This window comes from Ascidiella aspersa, chromosome 9, assembly GCF_963924565.1.
Source record: "Ascidiella aspersa chromosome 9, kaAscAspe10.2, whole genome shotgun sequence".
In the NCBI taxonomy this organism is placed as follows: domain Eukaryota; kingdom Metazoa; phylum Chordata; class Ascidiacea; order Phlebobranchia; family Ascidiidae; genus Ascidiella; species Ascidiella aspersa.
In genome coordinates, this window is record NC_139455.1 from 20,948,723 (window position 1) to 20,974,013 (window position 25,291).

Below are 25,291 nucleotides of genomic sequence, written 5' to 3' on the forward strand. Positions count from 1 at the left end.
ACCTTTTTTTTTTTAATAAAAAGCCCTTTGATTTCTGCAGGATAAACAATGAAGATTAAAATACTTTAATTTCGTGAAAGTGAACACAAATTTGTTGAGCAACACCGGTTGCGTTACTGCGCTCAGCACCTTTAAAATCTCACGAACTCACAAATTTCGGCGACAAAGCCCTTTGTTTTTTGACGGACAAATAATATAGATCAACTTTGATTTCGTAGAATTTGAAGGTCATCACCGGCTGCGTTACTGCGCTCAGCACCTTTTAAAACTGCTCGCTAATTTCGCTGACACATGGTTCAGTTTTAAATCTCTCACCTCTGACTTCGATCCGATGGGCGCGCCAAGTCAAACAAACTTTTTAGAGATTTTTTCGGAGCCGCTTTTCCCGGATTGCTATCGATCCAATTCAAACGAAAAGCACTCGCCGGCCGCCACCTGTAACCTGTCTCTATACTGGCAGTCTGCAACGTAGATTCCCTGCACGTATCGCGCGTGCCGAGTTGGCAGAAAATCTTGTCGACTCGCCGAAATGCAGAGGAAGAGCGACCGATTCCTGACGGCTGTGGAAGGCGCGCCTATATGGCTTCTAGTTGAAGCCCTGACACCTCAATACCTTGACGTGCCGCTGCCGTCCGACGTTGACAGCCCAAGCGCTTGGCAAATATTGCTGATAAACGCGAATTTTTGGCGCGACCTGTCTGCTGATAAAGCTATACACTTGAGGGAAGGCGCCTTTCCGCTGTTCGGAGAATATTGAAGCTCGCTCCGCTAAGAATAAGCGACAATTTATCTGGTCTGTTCTTAACTCTAAAGTTAATGTCCCATGCCTATTGCCGAACATTGTATAAACTCAAAGGGCAAACGTAAAGTTAAGCTCATAGGACAAGAAACTTTTCTAATAAAATTTACCTGCTAAAAATGCTTAGATTGTTGTTTCACCTTCTAAGCAACCTTACATTGTTTCCAACAGCTAAAACACAGGAATTACTAGTCAGCAGACGCGACACCGAATTAAACAACAAACACTTGAACATAAAATCTCAGCAAGAGCTCGCAGCAACAAGGTTGACAAGCGCGCCCGGGACTGCTTGCCCTTCGCCGCTCGCAAACGTTGTGAGGTAGAGAATCGCGCCGGGCCGCGAAACGCCGCCGCTTCCCTTTTTCTCGCCCGCGCGAGCGCCGAGTGATTGAAAGCTCTTTCATTTTTTCGCCTGTCCCTCAATCGTCCTGACAGCTCCCGCCATTGTTCGCGCACAATCGCCAGGCTTAGCGGCTCGGCGCACGCGCACGCACACACACACGCACATGCGCGCACACCTGACGACGCGGCGCCGCGTAATTGGAACTGGAAGGCTGCGAATGTCGAGTAAATCTCGCGCCCGTGCTACAATGCGACAACACGTAAATAGAATCACCGGGCGTGGAACAACTATAGGGAAAAAGCGCGTCCGGAATTCGCTTTGTCCTCGCTTACAGATGCCTTTCAATGCGCGCGTTTCAGGGGTTGGAAGGCGTTTTCCGGCTTACAAGCAGCGCGATGCGTTTTTATGACCGCATGCTGATTACAGAACCGCTTTGTTTTCGACTAGGTTTTTGTCGATAAATTATGAATGCAATTGCGTGGCCGCCGGGGGCTGTTCTGTTTTTAAAGCGAAAGCAACCGTTCAGTGGCTGGAGCTGCGTTTTGGGAGATTTGCCTCGATTGCGACAACTTTCGGTCGTTGGTCGTTTCAAGTCACGTTGATAAACGGCGAATGCGTTTAGTTGTCACGTACGTGCCGTAGCGCTATGCTCGATTTACAGCAAACGGCGCCACACAGAAACTCATACGACGAGGCCGACGTTTGCCGAACAAAATTTAGATTTACGGCGCCTGTAGTTTCAGTTTGGGTTAAATCGCGATATTCAGTCTTTGTACCTTTATAGTTATATTGTGTTTTGATTATGGTGTAACGTCAGTATTTCTTCTTTCGGTGCCTTACTTTCACATCGATGGCAACCAGTGGCGAAAAACACGCCGTTTATTATTCGAACCTCCCCGTTAACAATATAAACTGTAAGCAAGAGCCCAATTAACGTCGCTCCAGTTGTAAACCTGCCCCTTCCAAAAGGTCGAAACGCAAGCGGCACAAAAACATGCGCGTAGGCAAAGCATTACGTCAGCAGCGCTCCGCAGCGACCTCGGGCGACCGGAAACAGCAGCACTCGAGCATCGCGCGGCAAAATAAAGAGAGTCGCCAGCGGAGCGGCGGGCTGGATAGCAGAGGGGGGCGAACTGGGTGTGCGGGATTTACAGCTGAAAAGGCCCGATCTGTCTTCCGCGTGTCAGGACGACAAAGGCGGACAAGGCGCTACCGGGAGATGAAAGAGACGTCCTTATCGCATTCTTAAAATAACAGCAGGGGCAGCCGAGAGCGCGCGAGAGGGAAAGAAGGAGAAGCGACGAGCCCGAACTACAGAGGGAGAGGGCCAGGCCGACGATGATGGATAGACAACGCCTCGCCTCGGCAGCCACGGCTATAGGCAGCACCGCTCTTTCCCCCTCTTAAGTGCCCTCGACGTGTTGTTGATCTTTTCTGCTCGAGTTCTTTGACACCCGAAACGGTTTACACAGCAAGACAGGCGCGCGGCTCCCCTCACCCCCGACAAAGGCGCGGCTAATCGAATTTTCGGGGACCGGCGACGATTCATTTCGCACCCCCCCCTACCCCCTCAAATTTCACGCGCCAGGCCAGGCGACTTAATTGCCCCCCAGATTCTTTGCCGTGCGCCTGTATCTGTTTTTAAACACCGAACTCCAACGTGAGAACACAAGGTCTCGAAATGGTGACGGAGCAAGAATCAATGAACGTTAACCAGGTTAAGGGGTTTTCAGATGACTTGAATATGAGTGACCAAGTTTTAATTGACGCCTCTCGGATGTTTTTCTTTGCAAAAAACCCAACAGGGAAGGTCAAATTTGACAAACCAAGTTGGGTAATTAGCAATATCTGTAGGTTTTGATCAAATTATCTAAATCAGAAATCCTATCTGTCTTAAAACGCCGAACTCCAACGTAAGGATACAAGGTCTCGACATGGAGCCCAAATTAAAGCAATTAACGTCAGGGGTTTTCGGACTTACGGCGAAACGGACCAAGTTTGCATTGCCACATCAAAGGCACGGCTTCCCCCTTTTTGTTCGGCTTGTTTACCTTGGCTAAGGCCGAACGCGGCAACCGTAACCTGTCAGGCAAGAAAAACTCATTGCGTTTGAATCGGCAGTGTTAATAAGCCTATAGGGGGGCTGGGCAAAATACACAAAAGCGCAGTCGGAAAATAGGGCTTGTTTGTGCCTTTCTAGGGAAAATACGCTAGCCTAATGAGGTTTCCCAATGCCTGGACCTTATAATCCGCCGGAGCCGCCTAAACTCGACCAACGCGGTGAATGTCAAGAACTAGCTATTTTTTGCCCACTTGAGTTGCCCGAACTGCTGACTGAGAAAAAATGGGAACTTACCGAAAAAAATAAAGAGGTTTTGGCAAACAGGAGCTTCGCTTGATCGGTCAAGTATTGGTATATTTTTGGCAAAAAACTCATTGTAAACACTTGATAACAAAGCAACACGATAGTTTATCCCTGGGTGACCAAGTATGCTAGCATATGGGGCCACAATAATTTATACTGAATCTCACAAAAATTCTATATACACACAAAATTCTATAAACTCCCATTTAAACTTTCGGAAAACTTTTGGGAAATTTCTTTAAACTTTTTAGTTTATTATATCGATTTTATGGTGCTCTGACTGAAAGTGAAACGCGAACACCTTTCAAAACAAATGGTACTGTACTCAAAGTTTGGATATCACTAAATTAAACGAGTTTTAAATATGCACCGTAGGCCAGCGTATGTTCAAGCCAGCACTTTTCTTTAAACGAAATATTACACTACAGCGCTAACCTTCATTCATAAAACAGCGAACAAGGCATTATACGCCGAACGATTAAGCCAACGTTTTGCAATCACCTCTCATATTATCTTCTATAACGGTTCATAACCGTGGCGCTATATGCAAAGCAGATGCCAAGAAAAATGAAAAAATTCCCAATTAGGCCAGAATTTTGTTCTCTCACAGCACTCAATCTAATCTAATTCGTTTGCCGAATTGTAGTTAGTTAGGTCTCAAGTCAAGTGATTTGTACGAAGTACTGAAGTCCAGTCAAATCACTTTACCCAAAAGGCTTAGATCAAATCAAGTTGGTTATAAACAATGGATTTTAGATCAGTGCACTTAAGCCAGGTAACTGAGTCATTACAACACTAATATTTGAAATATTTCCTTACCCCTCGTGCTAAACAGTGATCTGAGTCCTATAATTATCATTATCGGCAATACAGCAAGGTATACGAAATGCGTCCGCATAATATAAAGCACCGTATTTCACAATGCAACCTGCTTGAAAATTCTTGTTATTGCTGTATTAGTGGAATAGCGTATATTCGGAAACGGAGCGACATGCTATTTTAGTCAGACGTGCGCCTGTTTACCATTGTTCTTGGCTGCTGGCGGTGAGTCACGTTGCAAAACGCTTTGTCTTCAACACCTGACTACCTACCGGACCGAAGTTCGGGAATTCACGCTTTCTGACCGCAGCCGTGCCCGGGGCAGGTGTAGGTTAGGTGAAACAAAATCGTGCCAAACAAACGGCGTGTTATTTTCTTGTTTGTGTAAACGGCAAGAGAAGTTGCTTAAAAACTACCAACTTGCAAGTAAACATAAAGACCTAATAGGCTAAAACCAAATACTCCGTAAATTGAAAGTAAAACCCAAAAAAAACTTTTCATAGGCTAATCAACACAATTCGTGTTAACTTGTTTTGCGACAAAAATATGTTAGTTTTTAATGCAGGACCATTTTAACGCTTTTCGTGTGCCAATTTTTTTGATTCCATGATAACTGATAATAGTTTATGTTAGCTTGGCTTAGTCATCTTTTGTGAAAGGAATATAGTAATGTAGTACCAGTTTATAATTATAAGTTTACATTATGTTAACTTGCTGGGTTAGTCATCTATTGTGATAGGAATTTGTTTACGCAGTACCACTTTAATACTTGTAGTATGCACTTCTAATGATCTCATAGCGCCTAATAACAAGAGCTATAAATTCATTACTAAATATTTCAAATCGATTATGCTGTTTGATTTATAAATTAAATTGCTTTAAAAATATACCATGTATAGAACGGATATCAAAGCAGAGCGATCTTGTGTATGAGAGATGACTAGGACTACACCTGTCAACAATATTTCAATAAGAATTAAAATGTCTCGTGACTTTGATTGGCCTTGAAGTTGGGGGGGGGGGGGCGCTGTACAGCAAAACTGAAGCCCATAGCTTTTGTTGAACGAACGCGAGCGGCGACAGCATGTTCTTAAACCGTAGACCCTGTTGTACAGCACCAGAGGCGAGTTTCACCACCGACTAGACGCCTTCTGCGACTGAAGCTGATGGAATTCCCCTCCCACGTTAAATTTCGAGCACCATCAATCCAACCTTGACCCGTCGCTTTCCTCTTCAACCCGGTGCTCGAAACCCTTGTCTGTTTTTGGCGTCGCCTATGGCCTTTATTTGGAAATTTTATCACTCTTCAGATGATTGGCTGCCTGACTTCTTGGCAAGGGTCTTTCTGTCTGTTTTAAAATGGGACTTATAGGCCGGGCCGATAACTATATTAACTCAACACTTAGTACGAGAGTTATCCCCGGGTGACCAAGTGTTCTAGCGTCTGGGGCCACAGTAGTGTATTCTGAATCGGTCGTTGCGCAAAATGCTATAAACTCCCTTCGAAATTTTCGGAAAACCTTTAAGAAATTCGTTAAACTTTCTTAGCTTTTAATATCGAGTTTTTGGTGCTCTGATTGGAAGTGCAACGGGAAATGGTGTTCGCCCGTTCTTTAGCGCAGCTTGTTTTCTTTGGCACGTCACTCAAAAGTATACGTGGTCAACACTGAACACTTGAGACACCGGATATTTGGTGCCCCGAGAACGTTACAGCTGATTGGGTGCTTATCAGACCTGATGTTATGCGAAGTCGTTTAGGTATGTCCGCTGTCCCATCGACAGTTGTCAAGGAGTTTTGGGTGGAAATAAACCGAATTACACGTGCACAGAATGTTCGAGAAGTTTGGTATGAAGTGGTTTTAGGTCATATAGGCCCAAAATACCCCTCGGATCGTTTTACGGCAAACAATGTTTGTTAGTTCAAAGTGATTGATGGAAAAATCTTAAGAGCAGAGCACAAACCATAACACTTAAGTATCTTCTTCGTTTATTCCCCATTTTAGTGCGTACGTCAGTGAAAATTCCTCTTTCATGGTTGGGCACAGCGGGGGTTAGATACACCCAGGAAAGTTTAGGATTACTTTCCTACAGATGAATATGAGTAACCTTTTTTCAATTAGTGTCTCTCAGGTGTTTAACTCTGAAAAAAACTCAAAACGTAAGGTCAAATTGACAAACCAAGGTTGGGAATAAGTGATAGCTATAGGTTGTGATCAAAATATATTTATCCAGAGAAATCAGAAGTTGGGCCATAATTACAACTAAAATCAAAATTCCCTTTTTTCAACTGCTATAGTCATTTGTCGTCCGTTCCTTTTCGCAGCAGGCAGCGTTATTCAAAAAATCTTAACAAAGGTCATAAAATACAGGTTTCGTGACCATAGCTTTCATGTGCTGGTGCGCTAAAGTACCAAACATGCCACCCTCGATCGACCCAAGGACCCGCGCTGACAGCAGCATGTGTACGCCGCCCTCCCGCCTATCCATCCTTCCTCTATCGCGCCGATATATCCCGGATTGAATTGCATCCACTTCCCGAATTTGGCGGCGGCAAAGCAGCCTCCTGGAAAACCCGCCCGACACGCTGGATTGTCGTCACAACAACAGGGAATCTGTCGCGGGAGCGATGCCATCGCGACTTCAGGAACAATAGAAAGCGGGGGCGGGATTCGTCAACCGCTGGAAGGCCATCGCTTCGAAAGCAGCCGGCTAAGCGTTTTTTTGGACCTTTTTAGTCGTTCAACTGAGGAAGCAACAGGGGCATAAAAGTAATATGAAGCGGTCAGCTGAGCTGTCCCTGTCAAAATAAGCGTGAGCTGGATTCAAAGAGGACCCTGGCGCGTTTCTAATTGCCCGTGTAAATTTGTTCTTTAATGAATTTCGCCTTTTTTGGTTGCTTTTAATGCCTGCTTAATAATGGCAATTTAAGGGTCCGAAACCGGATCACTGATTGTAACTGCAGATTATTGGGCTTTAATAACAGAAAATGAGAAAACCACTGACACTTTCACCACAAATTTGAGACCCTCGGTAATGAGTGGCCATTAGAAAGCGAAAAAGTCCGACTTTTTACACAGGCTTCATACAAGGATACTTGTGAGAAATAGTGAGATGAAAAAACCTTACAGAAACAAGTACAGAAACCAAATTTAACAAATGACCCTTTGCGGCATTTCAATGACAAAGTCCTCACATGAGCGGGAAGCATTATATAAATCTTTTAAGTAAATCATTCTTTAGTTTCCATCACCTAGTTATTAAGACTGACCTCTGCAAAAGGATCACACTTAGAAAAAATCCATTGTTATTTTTCGTATAATCCAAGCGTGCTTTCAAAACAAGCCGTAATTGAAATTTACCAGGTGGATTTTATGATATTGCCTAAGTTCTCCCCAGAACTCGTAAAAAAGAGTTGGCTTCTCTGTAAAGGAGATTTGTTTGTTCGCAACGAGCCTGCGACGACTGCCGTAAAACGACCGATGTAATAAATCGTTGTTCCATACGTTATTGGCAGCGCGAGGCAAAGATCATGATGAGCCCAAGGCCTCTGAAGCACCCTTGAGAAATACATCGCGCGTTGCGATAGCAATGCGGAGCGCCGTAAATCAAATGTGTTTATCCGGGGCCGCCGAAAACCCTTATCAAAACAGCGGGGTTCGCTTCGGGGTTGCTTGTCATAAACTCTGCTTCATCAAACTTGTCTCTTTTGACAAGCGGAACAGTGTGGGTGACTTTATGATGTCCCTTCACATTGGCGATACTCGATAACGGAACTGAATGAATGTAGTGTGACTGACGGATTTGACAGATAGTTTCCGATCTTTAACACTTGATCAGATACCACCCGGATTCAAACGTTTGTTTCACCCGCACCCTGTAATTGAATTATCGTGTTTTGTCGGATCCTGATTGAATTATAGAGAGCAGTGGTTCTCAAACCTTTTCTAGTCGCGTACCACCTATAGTGTTATTTTCCTGTCACTGCGTACAACTTGATTTCAAAAGAACCCGCTTTGTTTATATTAATATGCTTGAGCCAAAAAATGGTTTCAAAACTCGCTCCTGGCGCTAACGGCAAATTCCATGCTTATAGGTCAAATAAATTAAACAAAGAAAGAATATAAATAAACTCTGTTATAAAGTACTCGCTAGCAACCAATGGTACGTTTACCAAACAACATGCTGACTTAGAGATACCTACAAGGGTTGGGTCGAATTTTTTAACTCTCAGATTCTTCAAGTGGAGTTCATGAACCCCTTGAGGGTACGTGGACTAGATTTGGAGGGTTCATGACTGCCTAATTGAAATATAAGTGTATTTTTTCAAAAGTGATGAATTAAGAAAATGAGCTTATTTACAAAAAAAACGTTTATCACTGAATGTACTTATTCAAGCAGAAGGTTTCCAATGTTTATTGATTTCAGAACGTTAATATATAACGTTGGTTCTTTAATAATCATTAAGACCCTGGTACAGGCGAACCAAAAATCGACACCTGCATTAAATGCTTTAAATGCTTGTAACTTTCCTGCCTATTGTTGTAGTCGGCAGCCCTAGAGCGAGACTGAGAGACTCTGTTATAGTGCAGTAAAACCACTTTAAGTTACTTTCTAAAGTGTTAAACGGTATTTCAACCTTTTCAGGGAAATTTGTGTCCGAACCCACTTGTTTGATTTTCCCGTAATAATTTGGAACTACAAAGCAAAACTGTTTGTCATTAAGGAAGTGTCCACCGGCAACCTGTTTGCACTGAAGATTGGTTTAGAGCCGCTATTCTATTCACGGACCGGCGTTTAAAGTAAGGCAGATAAATACAGCAAGACAACGCGTCAGGAAAATGAACAGCGTTAAGTATCGCGAAAATAGGACAGGGTAATAAGCAATGATGGTTATGTTAAGCACAAAACAATATATTCATTGCTTTTGAAGCGTAATGGTTGGAGGTTAAAGTAAGACGTAATAAGATTATCAAAGCCAATTCAGAAGCATGTATCATCTATTTTTTCGACATACATACATTTTTAAACACAACATACTATGCTGAAAAGGAAACAAGAGTTATTCGAAACGATCAAGATGATACCTATTTCTGCATGGGCTTCAATATTCTTATTATATTCAGAGCCGTTTGACGTTTTTGTATCGAAATCCAACAACTTGATCGAAATATGTAAACACCAAGTCAAATATGGAAAGGAGATTTTAAAGAGTGTACTTTTCCCTAATTAAAAAAGCGATTATTTATTAGTCTTATCTGGGCAAAACCATTCTAAAGTTGCGCACGGCACAAGGGTTTGTGACAAATATGAAAAAATATGAAAATATGAAAAAATATTAAGGGGAGATTTTAAAGAGTGTACTTTCCCTAATTAAAAAAAGTTGAAAAAGGATTTAACATGCTAATTTCACTCGCGTTACGCGTCCGCAATTTAATCTAGCAAAGCGGCAATCAGCAGCGGAAAGCTTTATTTGCATACGAAAAAGGAAAGGAAGAATGCGGCAGCCGCCATACAAGGGTAACTTGCGGCTTTCCATTGTTTGACGCGACCCGTCCTAATCCAGCTTGTAAGCGGCGCGTTACGCGGAAATGTTTCGCTCAGCGCGCCGTTGTTTGTAATTGCGTCGGCGCTTTGTGTATTTGCAGTTACGATACGATTACCTATGGCGTTTATTTATAGCCGCGGCCAATTTGCCGACGCGATCGACTGGAAACAAGATTATAGGCGACAGGAGAAACTGACAGCGGCAAAGCGCCAAGGCAAGGCCTATAAAGCTGGGTCCGAGTGATTAATGCTCGTCAAACAATTAAGAAGCGCCACGCCAAGGGCAGAAAGCGCGCCCGCGCCCGGCGTAAATAACAAAATAGCAGCGCGGCCGCAATTTTCCGAGGTAATTACGTGCCGAAAATAGCCCGGCCCGGCCGCAGCCAGCCTATCTTGCGCCGGCAAAAATGGCTAAGGCCGCCGCTCTGGGAGAAAGGCACCTGATCCTAAACAAACAGCGGGGCAGATCTGGCAGACTTAAGCCTGTCAGATCGCTGACAGGCCGCCGCTGGACGGTTTATGACATGTTTTACAAACACGCCTGAGAGCGCGGCGGGCGCGAGTGGATGTTTCCATCAGGCTTAGAGCAAGTCGGCGAGCGAGCGCAATCCAAACCTGGTTAAAGCGCGTCGCCGCTTAACGCTTCGCCTTCTAATCTCGGCCTATTCTTTTCTGCAGCTGATTGACGCCGTTTGAGCGGTTCGCCCGGCGCGATGATGCCGCCGTCTAAGCCTTGTTGCGTGTTTGTCGTTGACTGCCGGATAATAACGTCGCTGTTGTTCTTACCAGCCAACCAACACCAACCCATAGCGGCACAAAGTCCGTCGTGAGCCCCCTGCAAAGAAACAAGCAGAAACATATTGCTGCTAATGAGAAGGCCTGTACCCCCTGCTTCGACCCCGTTGCTTGTGCCCTTGTCAATTTTCCTGTTTTGGGCTTAAAAACTTGGCGTTGCTCCACGCTCAATCAGATTTTGCAAAACTCTGATTGACTTTGATTGAGACCGACGGTAATCGGACACCTTTCTCTTATATTCGCCCATGAAAATCGTCGGTATCGCGAATTTGAAAAATGTGCGCTTTCATGGATCTTAATTAAGCCTATTGTCTGTCTCAACTTGCAAATAATGCCCTTTATCACCAAAATCTCTCTAATTTATTATGTGTATCACATTTGAAACTTTACAATTATATTTCAAGACTATTCTTAGTTTTATTGGGTACACTATGCACGGATCTGCATTAGTAAGCTACATTACTTGAATATTATAAAATTAGATACGAAAATAGAAGTTTTCCTATACATAAAAAACTCGCATTCCAGCGTTCCACACCCTTTGCTTACAAATCTTACCTCTGCGGTGTCAACAATCATTTCTGTAAAGACGGCCTTTGTTTTGAGAGATCAATTTAAAATTTTCCTGCTTTCTTGTTGATGTTTGCTCGATGCTTATATGTTTGATCAGTTTATCGCCTAATGAGCCTAATGAGCCTACTTATGTACAGCTTTTTTTTTTCTTCACAACTTGTTTAACTCATAACTTAATTTAATTCAAAAGAAAATCACCATTTGGGCCGTTCTAAAATTTTCTTCTTATAAACGTTAATACCCTTTCTTTGTAATAAACTTTAATAGTCATTTAAATTTTAAAATATAAAAGTGTTAAACGAAAGGCGCCAAAGTAGTAAGAAACTCTAGCATTATAGATGACTGTACTGTTGAACTATGTAATACTAATATTTAACACAGGTCTAGTTTCATCCTTGTAACGTCCTTGTAACTTTGAAATACGGCGTCTGTTCACTTGCGTAACGATTTTGAATACTTTGAGGAGTTCTGGTTACGCAAACCCCTTTTTAAAGGGCGCTGATTAAAATAAATAATCACCGAGTTATTTCTAAATCCTCGATGGGTTATAATGCATCGGATTTTGTCTCGCCAGTGGTCTAGGTCTCTATAGTGATTCGGCGAAAATTAACCGCATTCATCAATCGGCATTACACTTGTATTTTTAGGTTCTCGCCGTACATTCTTCAGCCTAATCGCACACAATCCAATTCACCTGGTGTTATTGCAAGCTCGATCTTTCGTCCGACAGAATATGCACCCATTAATATCACTTTTCCACGGTTATTCCCGCCGACTGTGTATTGCAGCAATGCATATTTTTCCGCTGTCTGTTTGCCGACAATGCGGTTTCAGCTTGACGGCAATGTCTGTGGTGCAAGAAAAATTGCGCAAGTTTTCCGCTGGGTTTAAGTCATATTTTCCTCAAAAAACATTTTATCTTGGTGATAGATATATGTCCAGGACCGCATTTACTGAATTACAAAATGGTTTTGGTAGAGTTTCAAACTCTAATTATTTTTTAACTTATACATTAACGTGTTGGAAATTTAAAACCAAACTATTTATGTTTGGATATTCTACGAGATTAAAATCTCCCTCAAGCTATACACCTTTGAAAAAAAAACATAAAATCACTTTACTAAATCTTATCGTTTATCCTTTGCGAAATCAATTTAAAAATGAGTTAAATAGTGCTTAACGAGCGTCGATTCTTCATCGACTTCAGCTGTTGTGCAATTAGGCCTGATTGCTTGGCGCGATTTCTCGCGGGCGCATTCCAATCTTGACGCGCCACAAAATTCAGCAGGTTTCCTTTCTAGTTTTAGTCACCCGAATATCCTGCGTGGGCAAAATAGTTTGAGTTCTATGAGGACAAATGGAATTGATGTAAGGTAATCGGAAAAGCAGTGCTGTAGTATGGAAAAAATTGGGCGCTGATCTGGAATCCTACCACATTTTCGACAGGGGATTTATTTTGTAAACAAAATTTGGGTTAGGGCGAGAGTTAGCGTTTGGGTTTTGGTGGTTCAAGTATTATTATTATATTTATTCTTACATATTTATGCCTTTCATGTAATTTCAACTTTAACAACTCGTTTCGTTGGTGTTAAAGTAAATGTGGTAGGATTCTAGACCAGCGCCAACAATTGTAATCGAATGGTCATGTAACTTATGAAATCATCGTTCGCGTTTTAGATTATTTTTGTAAGACGAAACTGTAAGCAAACTGAAGGTGTAAAATATGAAGATATCTCCTCGCTCTTACATGTAAATGGCGACATTGACTTCAAATGAGGGCAAATATTCTTTGGACTTTCCTGTCTTTATCAAAGTCGGTCACTTAAGTTCTAGTTATTCATAAGAGAAATATATTCGCCACCAATTAAGGCATCATCAGTCTCCCATTCAAACAGAAAAAAACTTGTAAATGACTGACTATGACTAAGACAGGAAAGTCTCAATGGATTTAATTACGAAACTGTAAGTAATGGTTGCACTTTCACTCACTACATTCATTCGAATTAAGATATGCTGACGATGCTTTTGTTGGCGAAATATATATATATATCTTTTGAGATCTGTTAATTGTGTCTGACCTGAATTGCTAGGTCTGCTAGTATTTTTAACTGTAAGTAATGGATTTTAATTTTTTAGGAACTTTTATTTTCCCTAAGTTTAATTTTCTGTTTGTTTTGTTTTGTCCGATATGGCTTCGCCGTCCTTCGAGACTAAAGTTCAGAAAGACATTTTACAATGTCCGATTTGCTGTGCCCAATTCTGCAACCCAAAGGTTCTGCGCTGTCAGCATTCGTTTTGCTATGGATGCTTGAAGGGATATTTAGCCACAGGTAAAATCCTCGTGTGAATGTTTGAGGGTACACTTCGGTTGATAATAACTTAAGATTAAAAAGATTAAAATGCAGATAACCCGTTCAAAAAAGCTAAACTAAAACTGCCACGTCAAAATAGATTTAGTTACCTTACTTCGTTACGCTATTTGTTTTGTTGCACCAAATGTGTGCTTCAAGGTAGAAATTTGTTTTAAATAAGTATACAAATAAAAACTCTAATCGGTAATCTTACAGTAAAGGCGTGTTTTTTTTTCTATACCACATTTTTGGTTAAACATAAGGGCTGTTTGATACGAATCAACAACCTCAAAACCATAAAAAAGTTTAAATGGGACTGTCGCGTTAAAATAGATTTCGTTGTCTTCATTAGTTATTTATTATTTTTCGCTAAATTTGTTTTTCGAGAAAAAAAAAATCTTTCTTTAAAAAATATGTATACAAAATTGGTTTTGCATTGTCACCGATCCAACCCAAGGATCAGTGCGAAATTACCACTGGATATCTGATATCGTATTTAACATAACGTTGTGTGTAGTAAAATTATAGGCGCTGGTCTAGAATACTGCCATATTTTCTCTGTTAATATTGCTAACATTATTTAAGTTAGGGTGCGAGTTTGGTTGGGTCAGGTATTCTTATTATATTTATTACCCCATATTTATTTCTTCCTTGCAATTTCATTTTTGACAACTCGCTTCGTTAAAAAGTAGTAGACTTTTAGAATTATAAAAGCGTCCTGATTCTGCAGCTAAACCCTCCAACAAGAAGGCGATCAAATGCGCGGTTTGTCGAAAGGCGACTCCAATCGGCAAGAAGGGAGTAGACGATCTTCCCGACAACTTCGTCATCAACGGGTTGATGCAGATGGTAAGGGAGACCGGGAGTCCGTCGAATAACAAGGAGAACATAGCAAAGTCCTCCTCTTGTTCTTCTTCGAAAGGTCTTGGAGCGAAGTTGATGTCAAAAGGACTCGAGGCTAAACTTAAAAAAATAAAGAAATCCGATTTGAAGCCTTCGCCGAGCACAGCGCTTAAAGTCGTCCAGCTGATGGACAAGAACCAAAACCAACGGAAGAAGATAAACAAGAAAGATTTGGATGAGGACTCCACCAGCTCCAGTGAGTCCTCATCCGAAGATGAAAGCGACTCTTCGGGAAGCTACTGCGAAGACAGCGGGAGCCCGGAGGAATTCACGCCAGGGTAATAGATAGAATGATATTTCCTCAAACTATACTTCCCGCAAAACAAAGTCAAAATTTAGCATAATGGTTGGAGGTTGTAGTAAGACGTAATAAGAATATCAAAGTATGGGCTTTGATATTATTATTAAAGTCAAAATTCTTGTAGGAAGGTTTTTAACCAAAGGTTGACAAGATGTAGCAACGAGAAAGCAATTTGGTCTCGTCTTTTCGCAAAAGCTATCCGGAGCCTTCTCAATTAAGATACTGTACTTAAAAAACTGATAAATTTTACACAGTGACACGTATCTCAATCAGGCGTGCAGGGTGACAACATGCCTTTGTTAAATATGAAGACATTTATACTATTACTAAATAACCTGTAGTCACGCGATCCAGACAACAGGAATAAAGTAACGCATAAAACTCCGGAGACGCGGTTAGCCGACCAAAGTGATTTAAACTTATATTTGGCCGCCTTTTTAAACTACAGTTTTTACTTGGATTCGTAAAAGTTTAAATAAATATGTTCGTTTTACCTATTACGCTATTCGTATTACACCCTTTTTAATGACAAATTTCAAAGTCTTTCGGTTAAACATCCTTAATGCACTCTTAAGCGGCTCATCAAGCGACTCCGACGACGACGGTTCCTCCGCTTCTTCCGAGGAAGTCTGTCCTCCCACGCCCACTCTAAAGTCCTCCATGGGAGTGAAGAAGGGGATGAAGATCTGCGTGTTCACGGATAAAGGCAAACCATGTCCGGCCGTAGTCAGGGTCCTAGAGCGGTTTAAAAGAAAAGCACCCGGCAAGTGATGTCATAGTATAGTGCGGCAAAATCTAGTTACCCAAGTTAGGCTGCTCTGTTATTTTTTTGGCTTCCTAAGCTGCACAAAGCGAGACACGAAAACCGGTTTGCCGCGTTTCCTTGCGAAACACAGTAAATTTTAATCATTTAAAATGCAGTGATAAAACCATGCGATGCATTTTTGCACAACACCACCTAACCGTTTGTGCAATTTTTATTTCGCTCGCTAACTTCTACCTTCCAAAACTAACACAATATCTTTAAAGATTGAGAAAGCACAGTGAAAAAGGAGCTTTGTTAAATTAATGTGTACTCAATTAACATTATGGTGAAGTTTTGTATTAATTATATTTATCAGTGTTGTAATGACTTTATTCACTAACTTGACTGAAGTGCACTTGAAACTTGACATCCAGCCAAGTGAAGCGTTTTCATTTAACATTTTGTTTTATAAAATTGGGTTATTTATCTCAATTTTTGCACCTACAACATTTTGCTTGCTATACATATGATGCGTTTTTGTTAAACCAATTTAAATAATTTAAGGTTTATGTTTTTTTTATGATTTGTTTTTCTTGACTTGAAATTGACTTGCTCTTATTATGACTGGGCTGGAACTTGACTTGGCCTGAAGATATTTCCCAAAAGTCGACTAGGACTTATAAGACTTCAAACTGGGCCTTAAAGGCATTTCAAAAAGACTCGTTTACAAAACTGCTATTTGATAATAAAGTTTGATATTTCAGAACCCTGCAAACTCAAGTGTATACGACGAACAATCGACGTGCATTTATACTTTGAGCAGGTCAGAGCCGGGTTTACGCGGGAATCGAACTGGAAAGGGAGAACTCGCGTCTCACGACTTCCGATATGGAGGACATGGACGACAGCTACCTCTTCCACTGGATGATGGACTACGAGTTTCCGAGCGCAGTTGTCCGGGTTGACCAATGCTGCCCGGCCAGTTTAATTGACGACTTGTGTAAGAAAGGCAGCAAATGCTGCAAAAAGTAGTGTCTTGTATGCTGAAGGGTTTTCGTCAACGGTGACTACGGGCGTTGTGCAAATATATTTTTCTTAGTTTTTTTTTCTTTTTCTGCTTGAAGTTACACTCTACTTTTTCAATACATTCTGCTGCAGTTTACTTTTCAAGATTATTGTATACACCTCTTCTATTTTAAACTAAAACCTTAGCAATGTTAAATTTATAAAACTAAATAATATTAGATCATCTATGACAAACGTTTTATAAGTTACGGGTTAGTTCATAAGATATAACAGAAGATATTTCTAAGCCTATATAAAAGCAGCAATGGTTTGCTCGACAATTACATTTTTACAAATTTTACAGATAAAAATCTTACAACGGCATGTCTACAAAAAATGCATTTTTAAATCGGATGCAATAGCAAAATAGGCCATCAATAATCGCGGTATCCAGGAGTTATTTCGTCATAAAGAGGCGTCACACTCCGTTGGCAGCCACCATATATCAAGTGATATACTAAAAAATGTTGGCACTGCATAGCAACACAACATAGTGATGCAGCAAAAAAGTTAAATGGTCGAAAAACACAATAAAAAAGCAGACTTGAGCACAATTTACGAGCTCTCTGTACAACACTACGTATTTAGGCTTTTTGCAAAAATATATTAGATTTTGAAAATACAGGGATGCAACCAACCGAAAACAATCGACATATTTGTTTTACAAATCGACATAAACATTTTCAAAAACAGTGTGCGATTCTCACAACAAGAAAATTGATTTATGTTTGGAACCTAAATAAATTTCCCGAACGAAATCCACTCCAGCTATTATATGCCGTGTGGAACTGTTATTTTCGCAAATTGATGACAAATTAAGAACCCAATGAAGTTTTCCAGGTGAAATAAATTTAATTCAAGTTATTATGCGAGACACTGTCTTCGCTTAGCGTTTTTTAGGTGTAGAGAACCTAACCGAATCTTAGAACTATCAACGCTGCTCTGCGATCACTTCGTATGGCAGCGGTACGTTAGCGGGGCCTCCCGCTCCGCGGGTAATGCAGGGAAGTTCTCCAGCGACCGCCCGGAATTTAAAATTCTGCACGATCCCAACCAGAAAGAGGAAGACCTCCATTCGAGCCAGCTGCTCTCCGAGACAGTGACGAGGGCCCACCGAGAAGGGAATGACGTGGGTCGACTTGACGAACTTGCCAGCGGAGTCCAGGTGCCGCTCGGGTCTGAAGACTTGCGGTTCCGGGAACACGGTCGGGTTGTTGTGAACCGCCCAGAGGTTGCACGCCACCTGAAAAGATAATTAATTGCAAAGTTAAAAACGTCGAGAAGATTGACATCACCTTGATTAAGATGTTTCGATACGAGCTTGTATTATATTCAGTTAATCTTAACCTGAAACGAATTTCGTGAATTTGACAAACACGCTATAACCAAAGACATCGGCTTTACTGGTTGACATAGGGATGACCAGTTTCGCAAGATACCAGCTCAGGCTAATAACAAGTTTCAAACAAATTCTAGATAAGTATTACTCGATACCCGCCAAAACGATAGTGCTGCCTTTGTGGTTGTTTTCTGAATTTTTTATTCAATGTTTGGGGCTATTTTACGTTTGACAAAACATAGCACAATAAAAAAGCGTCTTATAGTTATCGGCAAACACTATTTTTTAACACAATGCATCTTCAACGTTTGCTGGGAAATCCCCTTAAAAAACTAAAACATAAATTTAAACCATTGGTTTATTTAGATTACTTAAATTGGATTCAATATTATACCACATTAACTGAAGTCCAAGAGGTTCGGGTGTGGTTTGAATTGCAAAAAACATATAGTATCCTTTCGAGCCCCTATATAGTTAAGTTAGCCTTTAGCAGCAGCCTTTCACAAAACTAACCAGCGTGTTCTTGGGAATGACGTATCCGTTGAGCGTCACGTCATGTGTGTGGTTGCTGTGGGGAACGTTGAGGGGTAGCAAGGTGCTGAAGCGGTAAAGCTCCTCAATGAAGGCCGATGTGTAGGGCATGTCCGCCTTGTTTGCCATCTTGGCCGGGCTAGCGCCGGTACCTATGGGGTAAAAGTGCGGATTGATTAAGGCAGGTTTTGTTTTCGAAAAACACCGCTTTGTCTACCAGCTTTATTAATCTAGCCTATCATGTGTTGGGTTCTTTTTGCCGATTGATAGGTTCTAAAGAAGCTGTAATAGGTTTCCACCTGTTTTCATCGTCAGTGGTTAGAAATTGGTTTAAAATATAAGAAGCAGGGATTGGACGGTTTTCGGGTCTGCCTTGTGGGCTGGCCTTTGTTGCGCTATTAAAAAAGGAAACCATAATACTTACACCAAAGTAGAAAGTAAAGTTGGCAAATAATGACCCCTTTTATGTTTTCTTACCAATTTCTACCCGCTTGTTGTTCCACAAAATAGCGGTAACATAACACCTTGCATCTTGCTCTAACTATACCCGAACGTGTAATAATGCACAGAAAATGTTACGGTCCAATTTCGAGAATGTTGTAGGCCTACTGTGACAATTGTGATTGACCTCGTGTCAGATACTCAAAGAGTTGAAAGCAAGGCAAACATATAACCTTACCTACGACTTGTACGATTTCCTTGTGAAGAGCTTGTGCAACGGTTGGGTAATGCAGTAGCACAAGGATCGCCCAGCGTAAAGTGCTGGTTGTCGTCTCAGTACCGGCTATGAAAAGGTCTCGAATGAAGTGAAAGAGCTGTTTGTCCTGAACAATTTGACGCAAAAGAATTACATCCGTGGTAGTAGAAAGTCTGATAACACATAGTCCGAGAAGATACCCGATGCCAAGTCTAGTATATCAATACTTGTTGATATTATAGGCAGTCTTGGACAACTAGATTTATTTTAGCTTTTTAAAATTAATTGCAATTAAAATTAGAGCATTTTAGTTTTTCTAAATTAGATTAGAATTAGATTGTTTTGAGTTTTTTCAAATTAGATTAGAATTAGAATTACCGAATTCCTAAAAAAACAAATTTCAACTAGAATTTGAACTAGAATTACATACAACCAATTTAATTTAATCGCAAAGTATTCTTATTATTCTTATAAGAATGTGAATGGTAAAATGTGTGTGTTATTTTTTATACGTTTTTATGATTTTTAGACTGTAAAAATTACATACAACTCGTTCCAACCAAAGAGTTTTAATTGAAATTCTGTGTTTCAACTGAGTGACTAAAAATGCCGTTGGACAAAGTAGCAGTTTTGAAAAAATCCGAATTACATTAGAACTAGAATTAGAGCACACGGGCAATTCATAAATTAGATTAGAATTAGAATTCATCGCATTTTGTTCTAATTCAATGAATTAGAAAACTAGAATTATCTAGTTGTCCAAGTCTGATTATAGGTAGAGGTTATACTCGTATGATACTGATTGGAATTCAATATAGGCACAAAATAATTTGATATCGGATCAACAGCAATACCACCCTAGTATCGGACGAGTCCCAATATTATCACTTGGCATCCGATGTCGGCACCGATACGATAATATCGGACAACCTCACTTCCAATAACAATGGAAAAATTCCTATACCACCATATAGTATCGGACGAGTGCCAAGACTGTCGCTTGGCATGGGGTATCGACTCCAATACAATATTATCAAACATTTCTTTAGTCAAAACACGCGCATTGAGCCGTGCATCTCACCGTAAACTCGTTGTTGCCGTCCATTTTCGAAATGTAGGCGTCGATAAAGTCGCGATGATTCTCGTCGTTGTAGGTTTCCTTGTGTTCAGCGATGATCGACTGCATGAAGTCTTGAAAGCAAATATTGTCCTTTGTAATGTGTTGCTATGCCAGGTATTACATTAATTTAAAACGCTCATCTGGCAATTACAATCATTTACCAACGTTTCGGCGACCTGTTTAAGACGTCTTTTTCAGGGTGAATGACATCCAACGCTGTTGGATTATAATTATGGAGCTACTTCAGATTAAAATTTCGTGACCACAGCTTTTCGAATGACAGTTTCCGGGTATTTATAACGACTAGAGAACTTCGCAGACTCCTAACTTAAACAAGTAGGCTTGGCCCATATTTTAGATGGATTTAACTTATAGTTTACACAATCATTCAAGTGTGCTATAGTAGCCTAATGCTAGTTTGATGTAAAAATAGGCTGGTTGCAATCAATCAATACTGTAGGTTGCAATCAATACTGTATTTCCAATATCATTAGTGAATGTGGTAGTCCGCGAACCTCGTAGGAATTTGCTGCTCGCAACCATCCGTTTGTTGATGAAAGAAAACGGTGGATAGTAAATAAGATTCGGGGCCAACATCAAAATCCTCACAATTATTGCATTCTTTGGATTGCTGAACCTACAGAACGGATACAACGAGTTGCTCTTTACTAAATCGTTGTAAACGGCCGTATTTGTTTAATTCGAAACATGGTCATCAAGTGGCTCTATATATAAAGACAACTTGTATTGAATTCACGACAAACTTTCGCACAACCGTGCTTCATCAGGTCAAGGTAGATATGCCTGTGGACAGGGTTTTTTCTAAGGTTTGGTTTGGGGGATCGCTAAGTAGTTTTAAGCGCTAAGTAGTTTTAATACTACTGTAGTTGCAAGTCCAAATTTTGGGAAACCGCTGGAGAAATTTGAAAAAAACACCTTAAAAAAACACTGCCGGTGGATATGTTAGACTTCATCATTCTTAGCGCCTTTACTCTCGCTTGTGTGTATTCTACATCGTAATTGCTTTCATTTATGCTTTGACCTTCTGAAACACGGTTGTGCGAAAGCCTGTCGAGGATTCAATACAATTTATCTTTATAGTGCCACCTGATTATCCTCTTTACCAAATGATGCTCTTCTTAATTTATATACCCCATACGCCAATACAATATAACAAACAAAATACTAACTTAAATTCACGTGGGGACGTTAAGTCGAAATCTAAGGTTTCGAGAAAATGCCTATAAATTTAAAATATATATTAAAACTAAATTTCGCGAAATATTTTACATAGCCACAAAATCTGTTTTGTGTTTGTTCTTTAATCTCGTTCTTTTCTTTGCTTACTGATTTGCAAAGAAGCGTATGACATTGTCGAATCGCTTGTCATTGTAGTCGAATCGTTGGCCGAAAGTGATACCGCAGATGATGTTCGACACAGCATTTGCAAGCAGTTTCTGCAAAGAAACACACAACAATACAACTTACCAATGTTGTAATGACTTGACTTGACTTAAGTGCGCTAAGTGAATGTTTTCAAATGATTTGACTTGACTTAAGTTAAGTCGTTTGGCCAAAATGACTTTAATTGATTATTTTAGACAAATGAATTGACTTGGACTTAAGTCATTTTGTGAAATACCTTGGCTTAAAATTATGTTATGTTTTCATTAAATATTTTTGAGTAAAATTGGCTATTTGTCCCAATTTTTATACGTAAAACAATATTCGTATTGAGTATTGCATTTTTGTTATTTTTGTTTAGGTTATTGCTCAAAATCGGACGAGTTTACCAACTTTATTGGTTTAAGGTTTATTCTTATAAAGTCAATTTTTTTTGTTGACTTTTTTCAATAATGACTTGACTGTAACTTGTACTGGGCAACTGATGACTTGGACTGGAACTTGACTTGTTTTTTTAAAAAAAGACTTAACTGGGACTTAAGGTTTTTTAAAATGACTAGTTTACAACACCGACTACTACCAGCAAAAAAGCAACTGAAGATTTCACGAGTAAGCTGACAAAGGTGTCGCTGCACACATTTTATACCTGCATATCGTACGGCTTTCCACTATGCTCTTCTATTTCCTCACACATATAACGAATTTCCTCTTGGATACGGGCTTCCATGCTCTTCTGGCCGACTCCGAATCTATATGTACGCAAGATTTTAGGTTCACAAACATTTGTAGCGAAATACAAACATTACTGGCGTTTTAAAGTTTGCAGTTAGGTTTTTAACTTAGATTGGTCTTACTTCACCATGTCCTATTGATCGTGCAATACATAAGCATGGCAGCTTACAAATATTTGGGCTCCCTTTAACAGTTAAAAAACAAATTGATTCGGAAAATGGATGGGGATTGTATTTAAAACCGTAAGGTAAACTGAAAGAAAGAGAACAAGGCACAAAACTATAGTTTAGAAAAGAAAGGCTTTCAAATCTTTCTTGTAAATCGAACACATAAACATTGTACACAACTTCCCGTCTGCAATGTTTTACGTTCCTTACCCATTTTTTTTAATGTTACTCACCCATTTTTAAGGCTATAACATGCGGCTTCAGCAACCTTACACAAGGCTGATTCCACGCGAATTAGTAATTTAATAGTCACAATTTTGTTGCTGCTTTCACAAGGCCTACATTCAAAAGTAAACTGAACAAAATAGGACAAGACACATAACTTAAGTTCAGGGAACAAAGGATTTTAAAATCGTTCGTGTTAATCGGCCACAAGAATTAACGTTATGCACATCTTCCATATAGTCTGCACTGTTTTACGTTCCTACAAAGTCCAGCCTATTTTACCCGCGTAGAGTGGAGAGCCCGAACTTGCGCTGCGACTTCCAGAGCGCGTCGTACTGGAGAAAGATGATGCCGTGACCTTCGCGGATTTGGTCGGCGATCGGGATCACAGGTCTGCCCGACATCGCTTCCTTCTTTTTCACAAGAGCCTGGCGATTGTATAAAAAACGAATCCTTTAACAAACAGTTCGGCGGCAAACCTAAAATAATGTCTGGCAAATGACAGGAGGTCAATGGGAAAATATACAAGGCAACTAAAGGCGACTGAACTTGTTCCCAATGCGACGAAACGTTTCTATCCCTTTATCTTCATATTTTGCAGTTTTACGGCCATCTTAAAACGTCTTGGGCCCCTAAAACTCCCAGAACTTTATTCGTTTGGACCGCATGACGACATAGAAGCAACATTAACAACTCAATGAAGCAAACATTAATAACTAAAATATAACGAGTAAGTTGTATATCGATAACAGGTTATTGTTGGTTGGTACGGATTCTGGATAGCACACAACTGTCAGATTAACTTGTTCGCAACACTGATACAAAAAGTAACTCTTATATCATTTTAAAAAACAACGGTATGTTCTCAATGGGTGTTTAGATATTGATCGGTTCAACTTTATTTACCTCCTGAATTGAGTCGTAGTCGTTCAGAACGACCCAGTCTGTTCCGCCCATCCGAGCCGAAACCACAGAGCCGTACTTTTCGCTGAGCCGCGCCAAATAACGCTCCGGTGTGGAGCCGGCAAAGGGCAGAACGCCCAAAAAGGGTACGCCCCGTGGGCCAGGGGGAAACCTCTTGGGTCTGCGGAACCAGTAGTATGACAGAAGAAAAACCGCGAACAGTATAATGAACTCGGTAGCCGATAAACTTCGGGAGAGAAGGTTGGGAAGTTGCATGATACTTTATATGTTTATCACTATAGGCTAGTAGTGTATTATGCTGAAACTATACAAAGTGGACATTATATTTTTTCATACAGTAGGCCAACTTACATTTCAACTTCGTTATTAGTTATTTTGAACGTTTGTAAACATTCTATCATCATGTCTTGAACGTTTGTCTTACGGCATTTGATCAGTTTTATACACTTTATAAAATAATTAAATATGCACAAAGCTATGTGTTGCATGCTTGCTTATGGTTAATGTCAGGTTTACAGTTATGGTTAGATTGATTTTTTGATTTTTAAAGTAAGTATGGTCCGGTTTAAATCACTTGACAGACTCCACGCTGCAGCATGACGTCAATGTATACTGTATAGTGTAGCCTATCAATCCAAATGCAACACACAATTCTCCCCTTATGTCAACAAGCAATCAAAGCACCACACTATACTATAGTCTCGCTCTGCGCCTGTTGTGCCTCAAGGTAAAAAATAAAATGCTGCAAAACTTCGCGAATTACAGTGCATCGATAGACATTTACCCACGAAAACAACTTGCAATAACTAATAAAAAAACATTTTGGCCTATATTGATTTAAATATAACTTAATCTGAAGCGCTATAGTGTTAACCAACGTAGCATGAACCTGCCGAACATAAACACATTTTTCCGCAGTAATATAAAACTATGCATACAGCCAATGCCAGTGCCGAAGAAAGTCGAATAGTTTAAGCCTGCGTGAGCGGAGCGTTATATAGATTTTTAGGGTATAACCTTTAGCCTAGTGCCCATCTTAACGTTTTGTCGAGGAGTCCATAGGTCGCACGATAGCAGACCCGTAGACGTGTTTCACACCGGGACGTGTAGACGTTCGCCTGGTCCCGGTCGTCAATTTTCTCACTAGGTGAAAGGTGACTGAGCAATACGTTTCTCCTCGCGTATATGGCGCGTACACAGACTCTGGGAATGTTTTCGTCGCCTAAGGATAAAACAGTGTTTCATTATATATTCTCCGGGTTCCTGGTTCTAGCGGGGCTTACACTTGATTTCGATTGTAATTCCGTGTTACTGAAACGGTAATGTATAGCCAAAATTTTATTATTCTAACCCCTTATGCGTTCCTTTAGGCTTTACCTAACGGTTGAGTTCATTTCGCTAAATCAACATATCTCATTAATTTCCCTTAAGTAATTTACAGAATAGTGTTCAGTTATTGGGTTACACTATGCACGGGTCTGTAATGTAGCTTCATAATAAATTGCAAAGCCAAAAAGGTCGAGTAGATCGACATCATCTTGATTGTTAA

General features: G+C 40.4%; 2 protein-coding genes across 2 annotated transcripts; one reads left to right on the forward strand and one right to left on the reverse strand.

Annotated features, from left to right (window-relative positions):
• The first annotated feature begins 13,426 nt into the window (after nucleotides 1-13,426).
• Nucleotides 13,427-16,570, forward strand: LOC146133542 (uncharacterized). The gene is made up of 4 exons (XM_083397781.1): nucleotides 13,427-13,568; nucleotides 14,320-14,770; nucleotides 15,369-15,556; nucleotides 16,362-16,570. Exons 1-4 carry the CDS (start codon nucleotides 13,427-13,429, stop codon nucleotides 16,568-16,570), a joined length of 990 nt encoding a protein of 329 aa, XP_083253907.1.
• A 964-nt stretch (nucleotides 16,571-17,534) lies between these two features.
• Nucleotides 17,535-23,997, reverse strand: LOC146133543 (cytochrome P450 2U1-like). The gene is made up of 9 exons (XM_083397782.1): nucleotides 23,725-23,997; nucleotides 23,101-23,246; nucleotides 22,341-22,443; nucleotides 21,638-21,747; nucleotides 20,806-20,927; nucleotides 20,252-20,361; nucleotides 19,153-19,297; nucleotides 18,456-18,625; nucleotides 17,535-17,846 (listed from the first exon to the last, which is right to left on the reverse strand). Exons 1-9 carry the CDS (start codon nucleotides 23,995-23,997, stop codon nucleotides 17,535-17,537), a joined length of 1,491 nt encoding a protein of 496 aa, XP_083253908.1.
• Between the last annotated feature and the right edge of the window lie 1,294 nt (nucleotides 23,998-25,291).

What these genes read in the sequence shown, in the direction of transcription:
- LOC146133542 (XM_083397781.1), top strand. Translation starts at nt 13,427, where the DNA reads ATGGCTTCGCCGTCCTTCGAGACTAAAGTTCAGAAAGACATTTTACAA. An exon ending in GAAGGGATATTTAGCCACAG is followed by an intron (nt 13,569 to 14,319) that starts GTAAAATCCTCG and finishes CTGATTCTGCAG; the next exon opens with CTAAACCCTCCAACAAGAAG. An exon ending in CCGGAGGAATTCACGCCAGG is followed by an intron (nt 14,771 to 15,368) that starts GTAATAGATAGA and finishes TGCACTCTTAAG; the next exon opens with CGGCTCATCAAGCGACTCCG.
- LOC146133543 (XM_083397782.1), bottom strand. Translation starts at nt 23,997, where the DNA reads ATGCAACTTCCCAACCTTCTCTCCCGAAGTTTATCGGCTACCGAGTTC. An exon ending in ACTACGACTCAATTCAGGAG is followed by an intron (nt 23,247 to 23,724) that starts GTAAATAAAGTT and finishes TACAATCGCCAG; the next exon opens with GCTCTTGTGAAAAAGAAGGA. An exon ending in GGGCTCTCCACTCTACGCGG is followed by an intron (nt 22,444 to 23,100) that starts GTAAAATAGGCT and finishes GCGTACATATAG; the next exon opens with ATTCGGAGTCGGCCAGAAGA.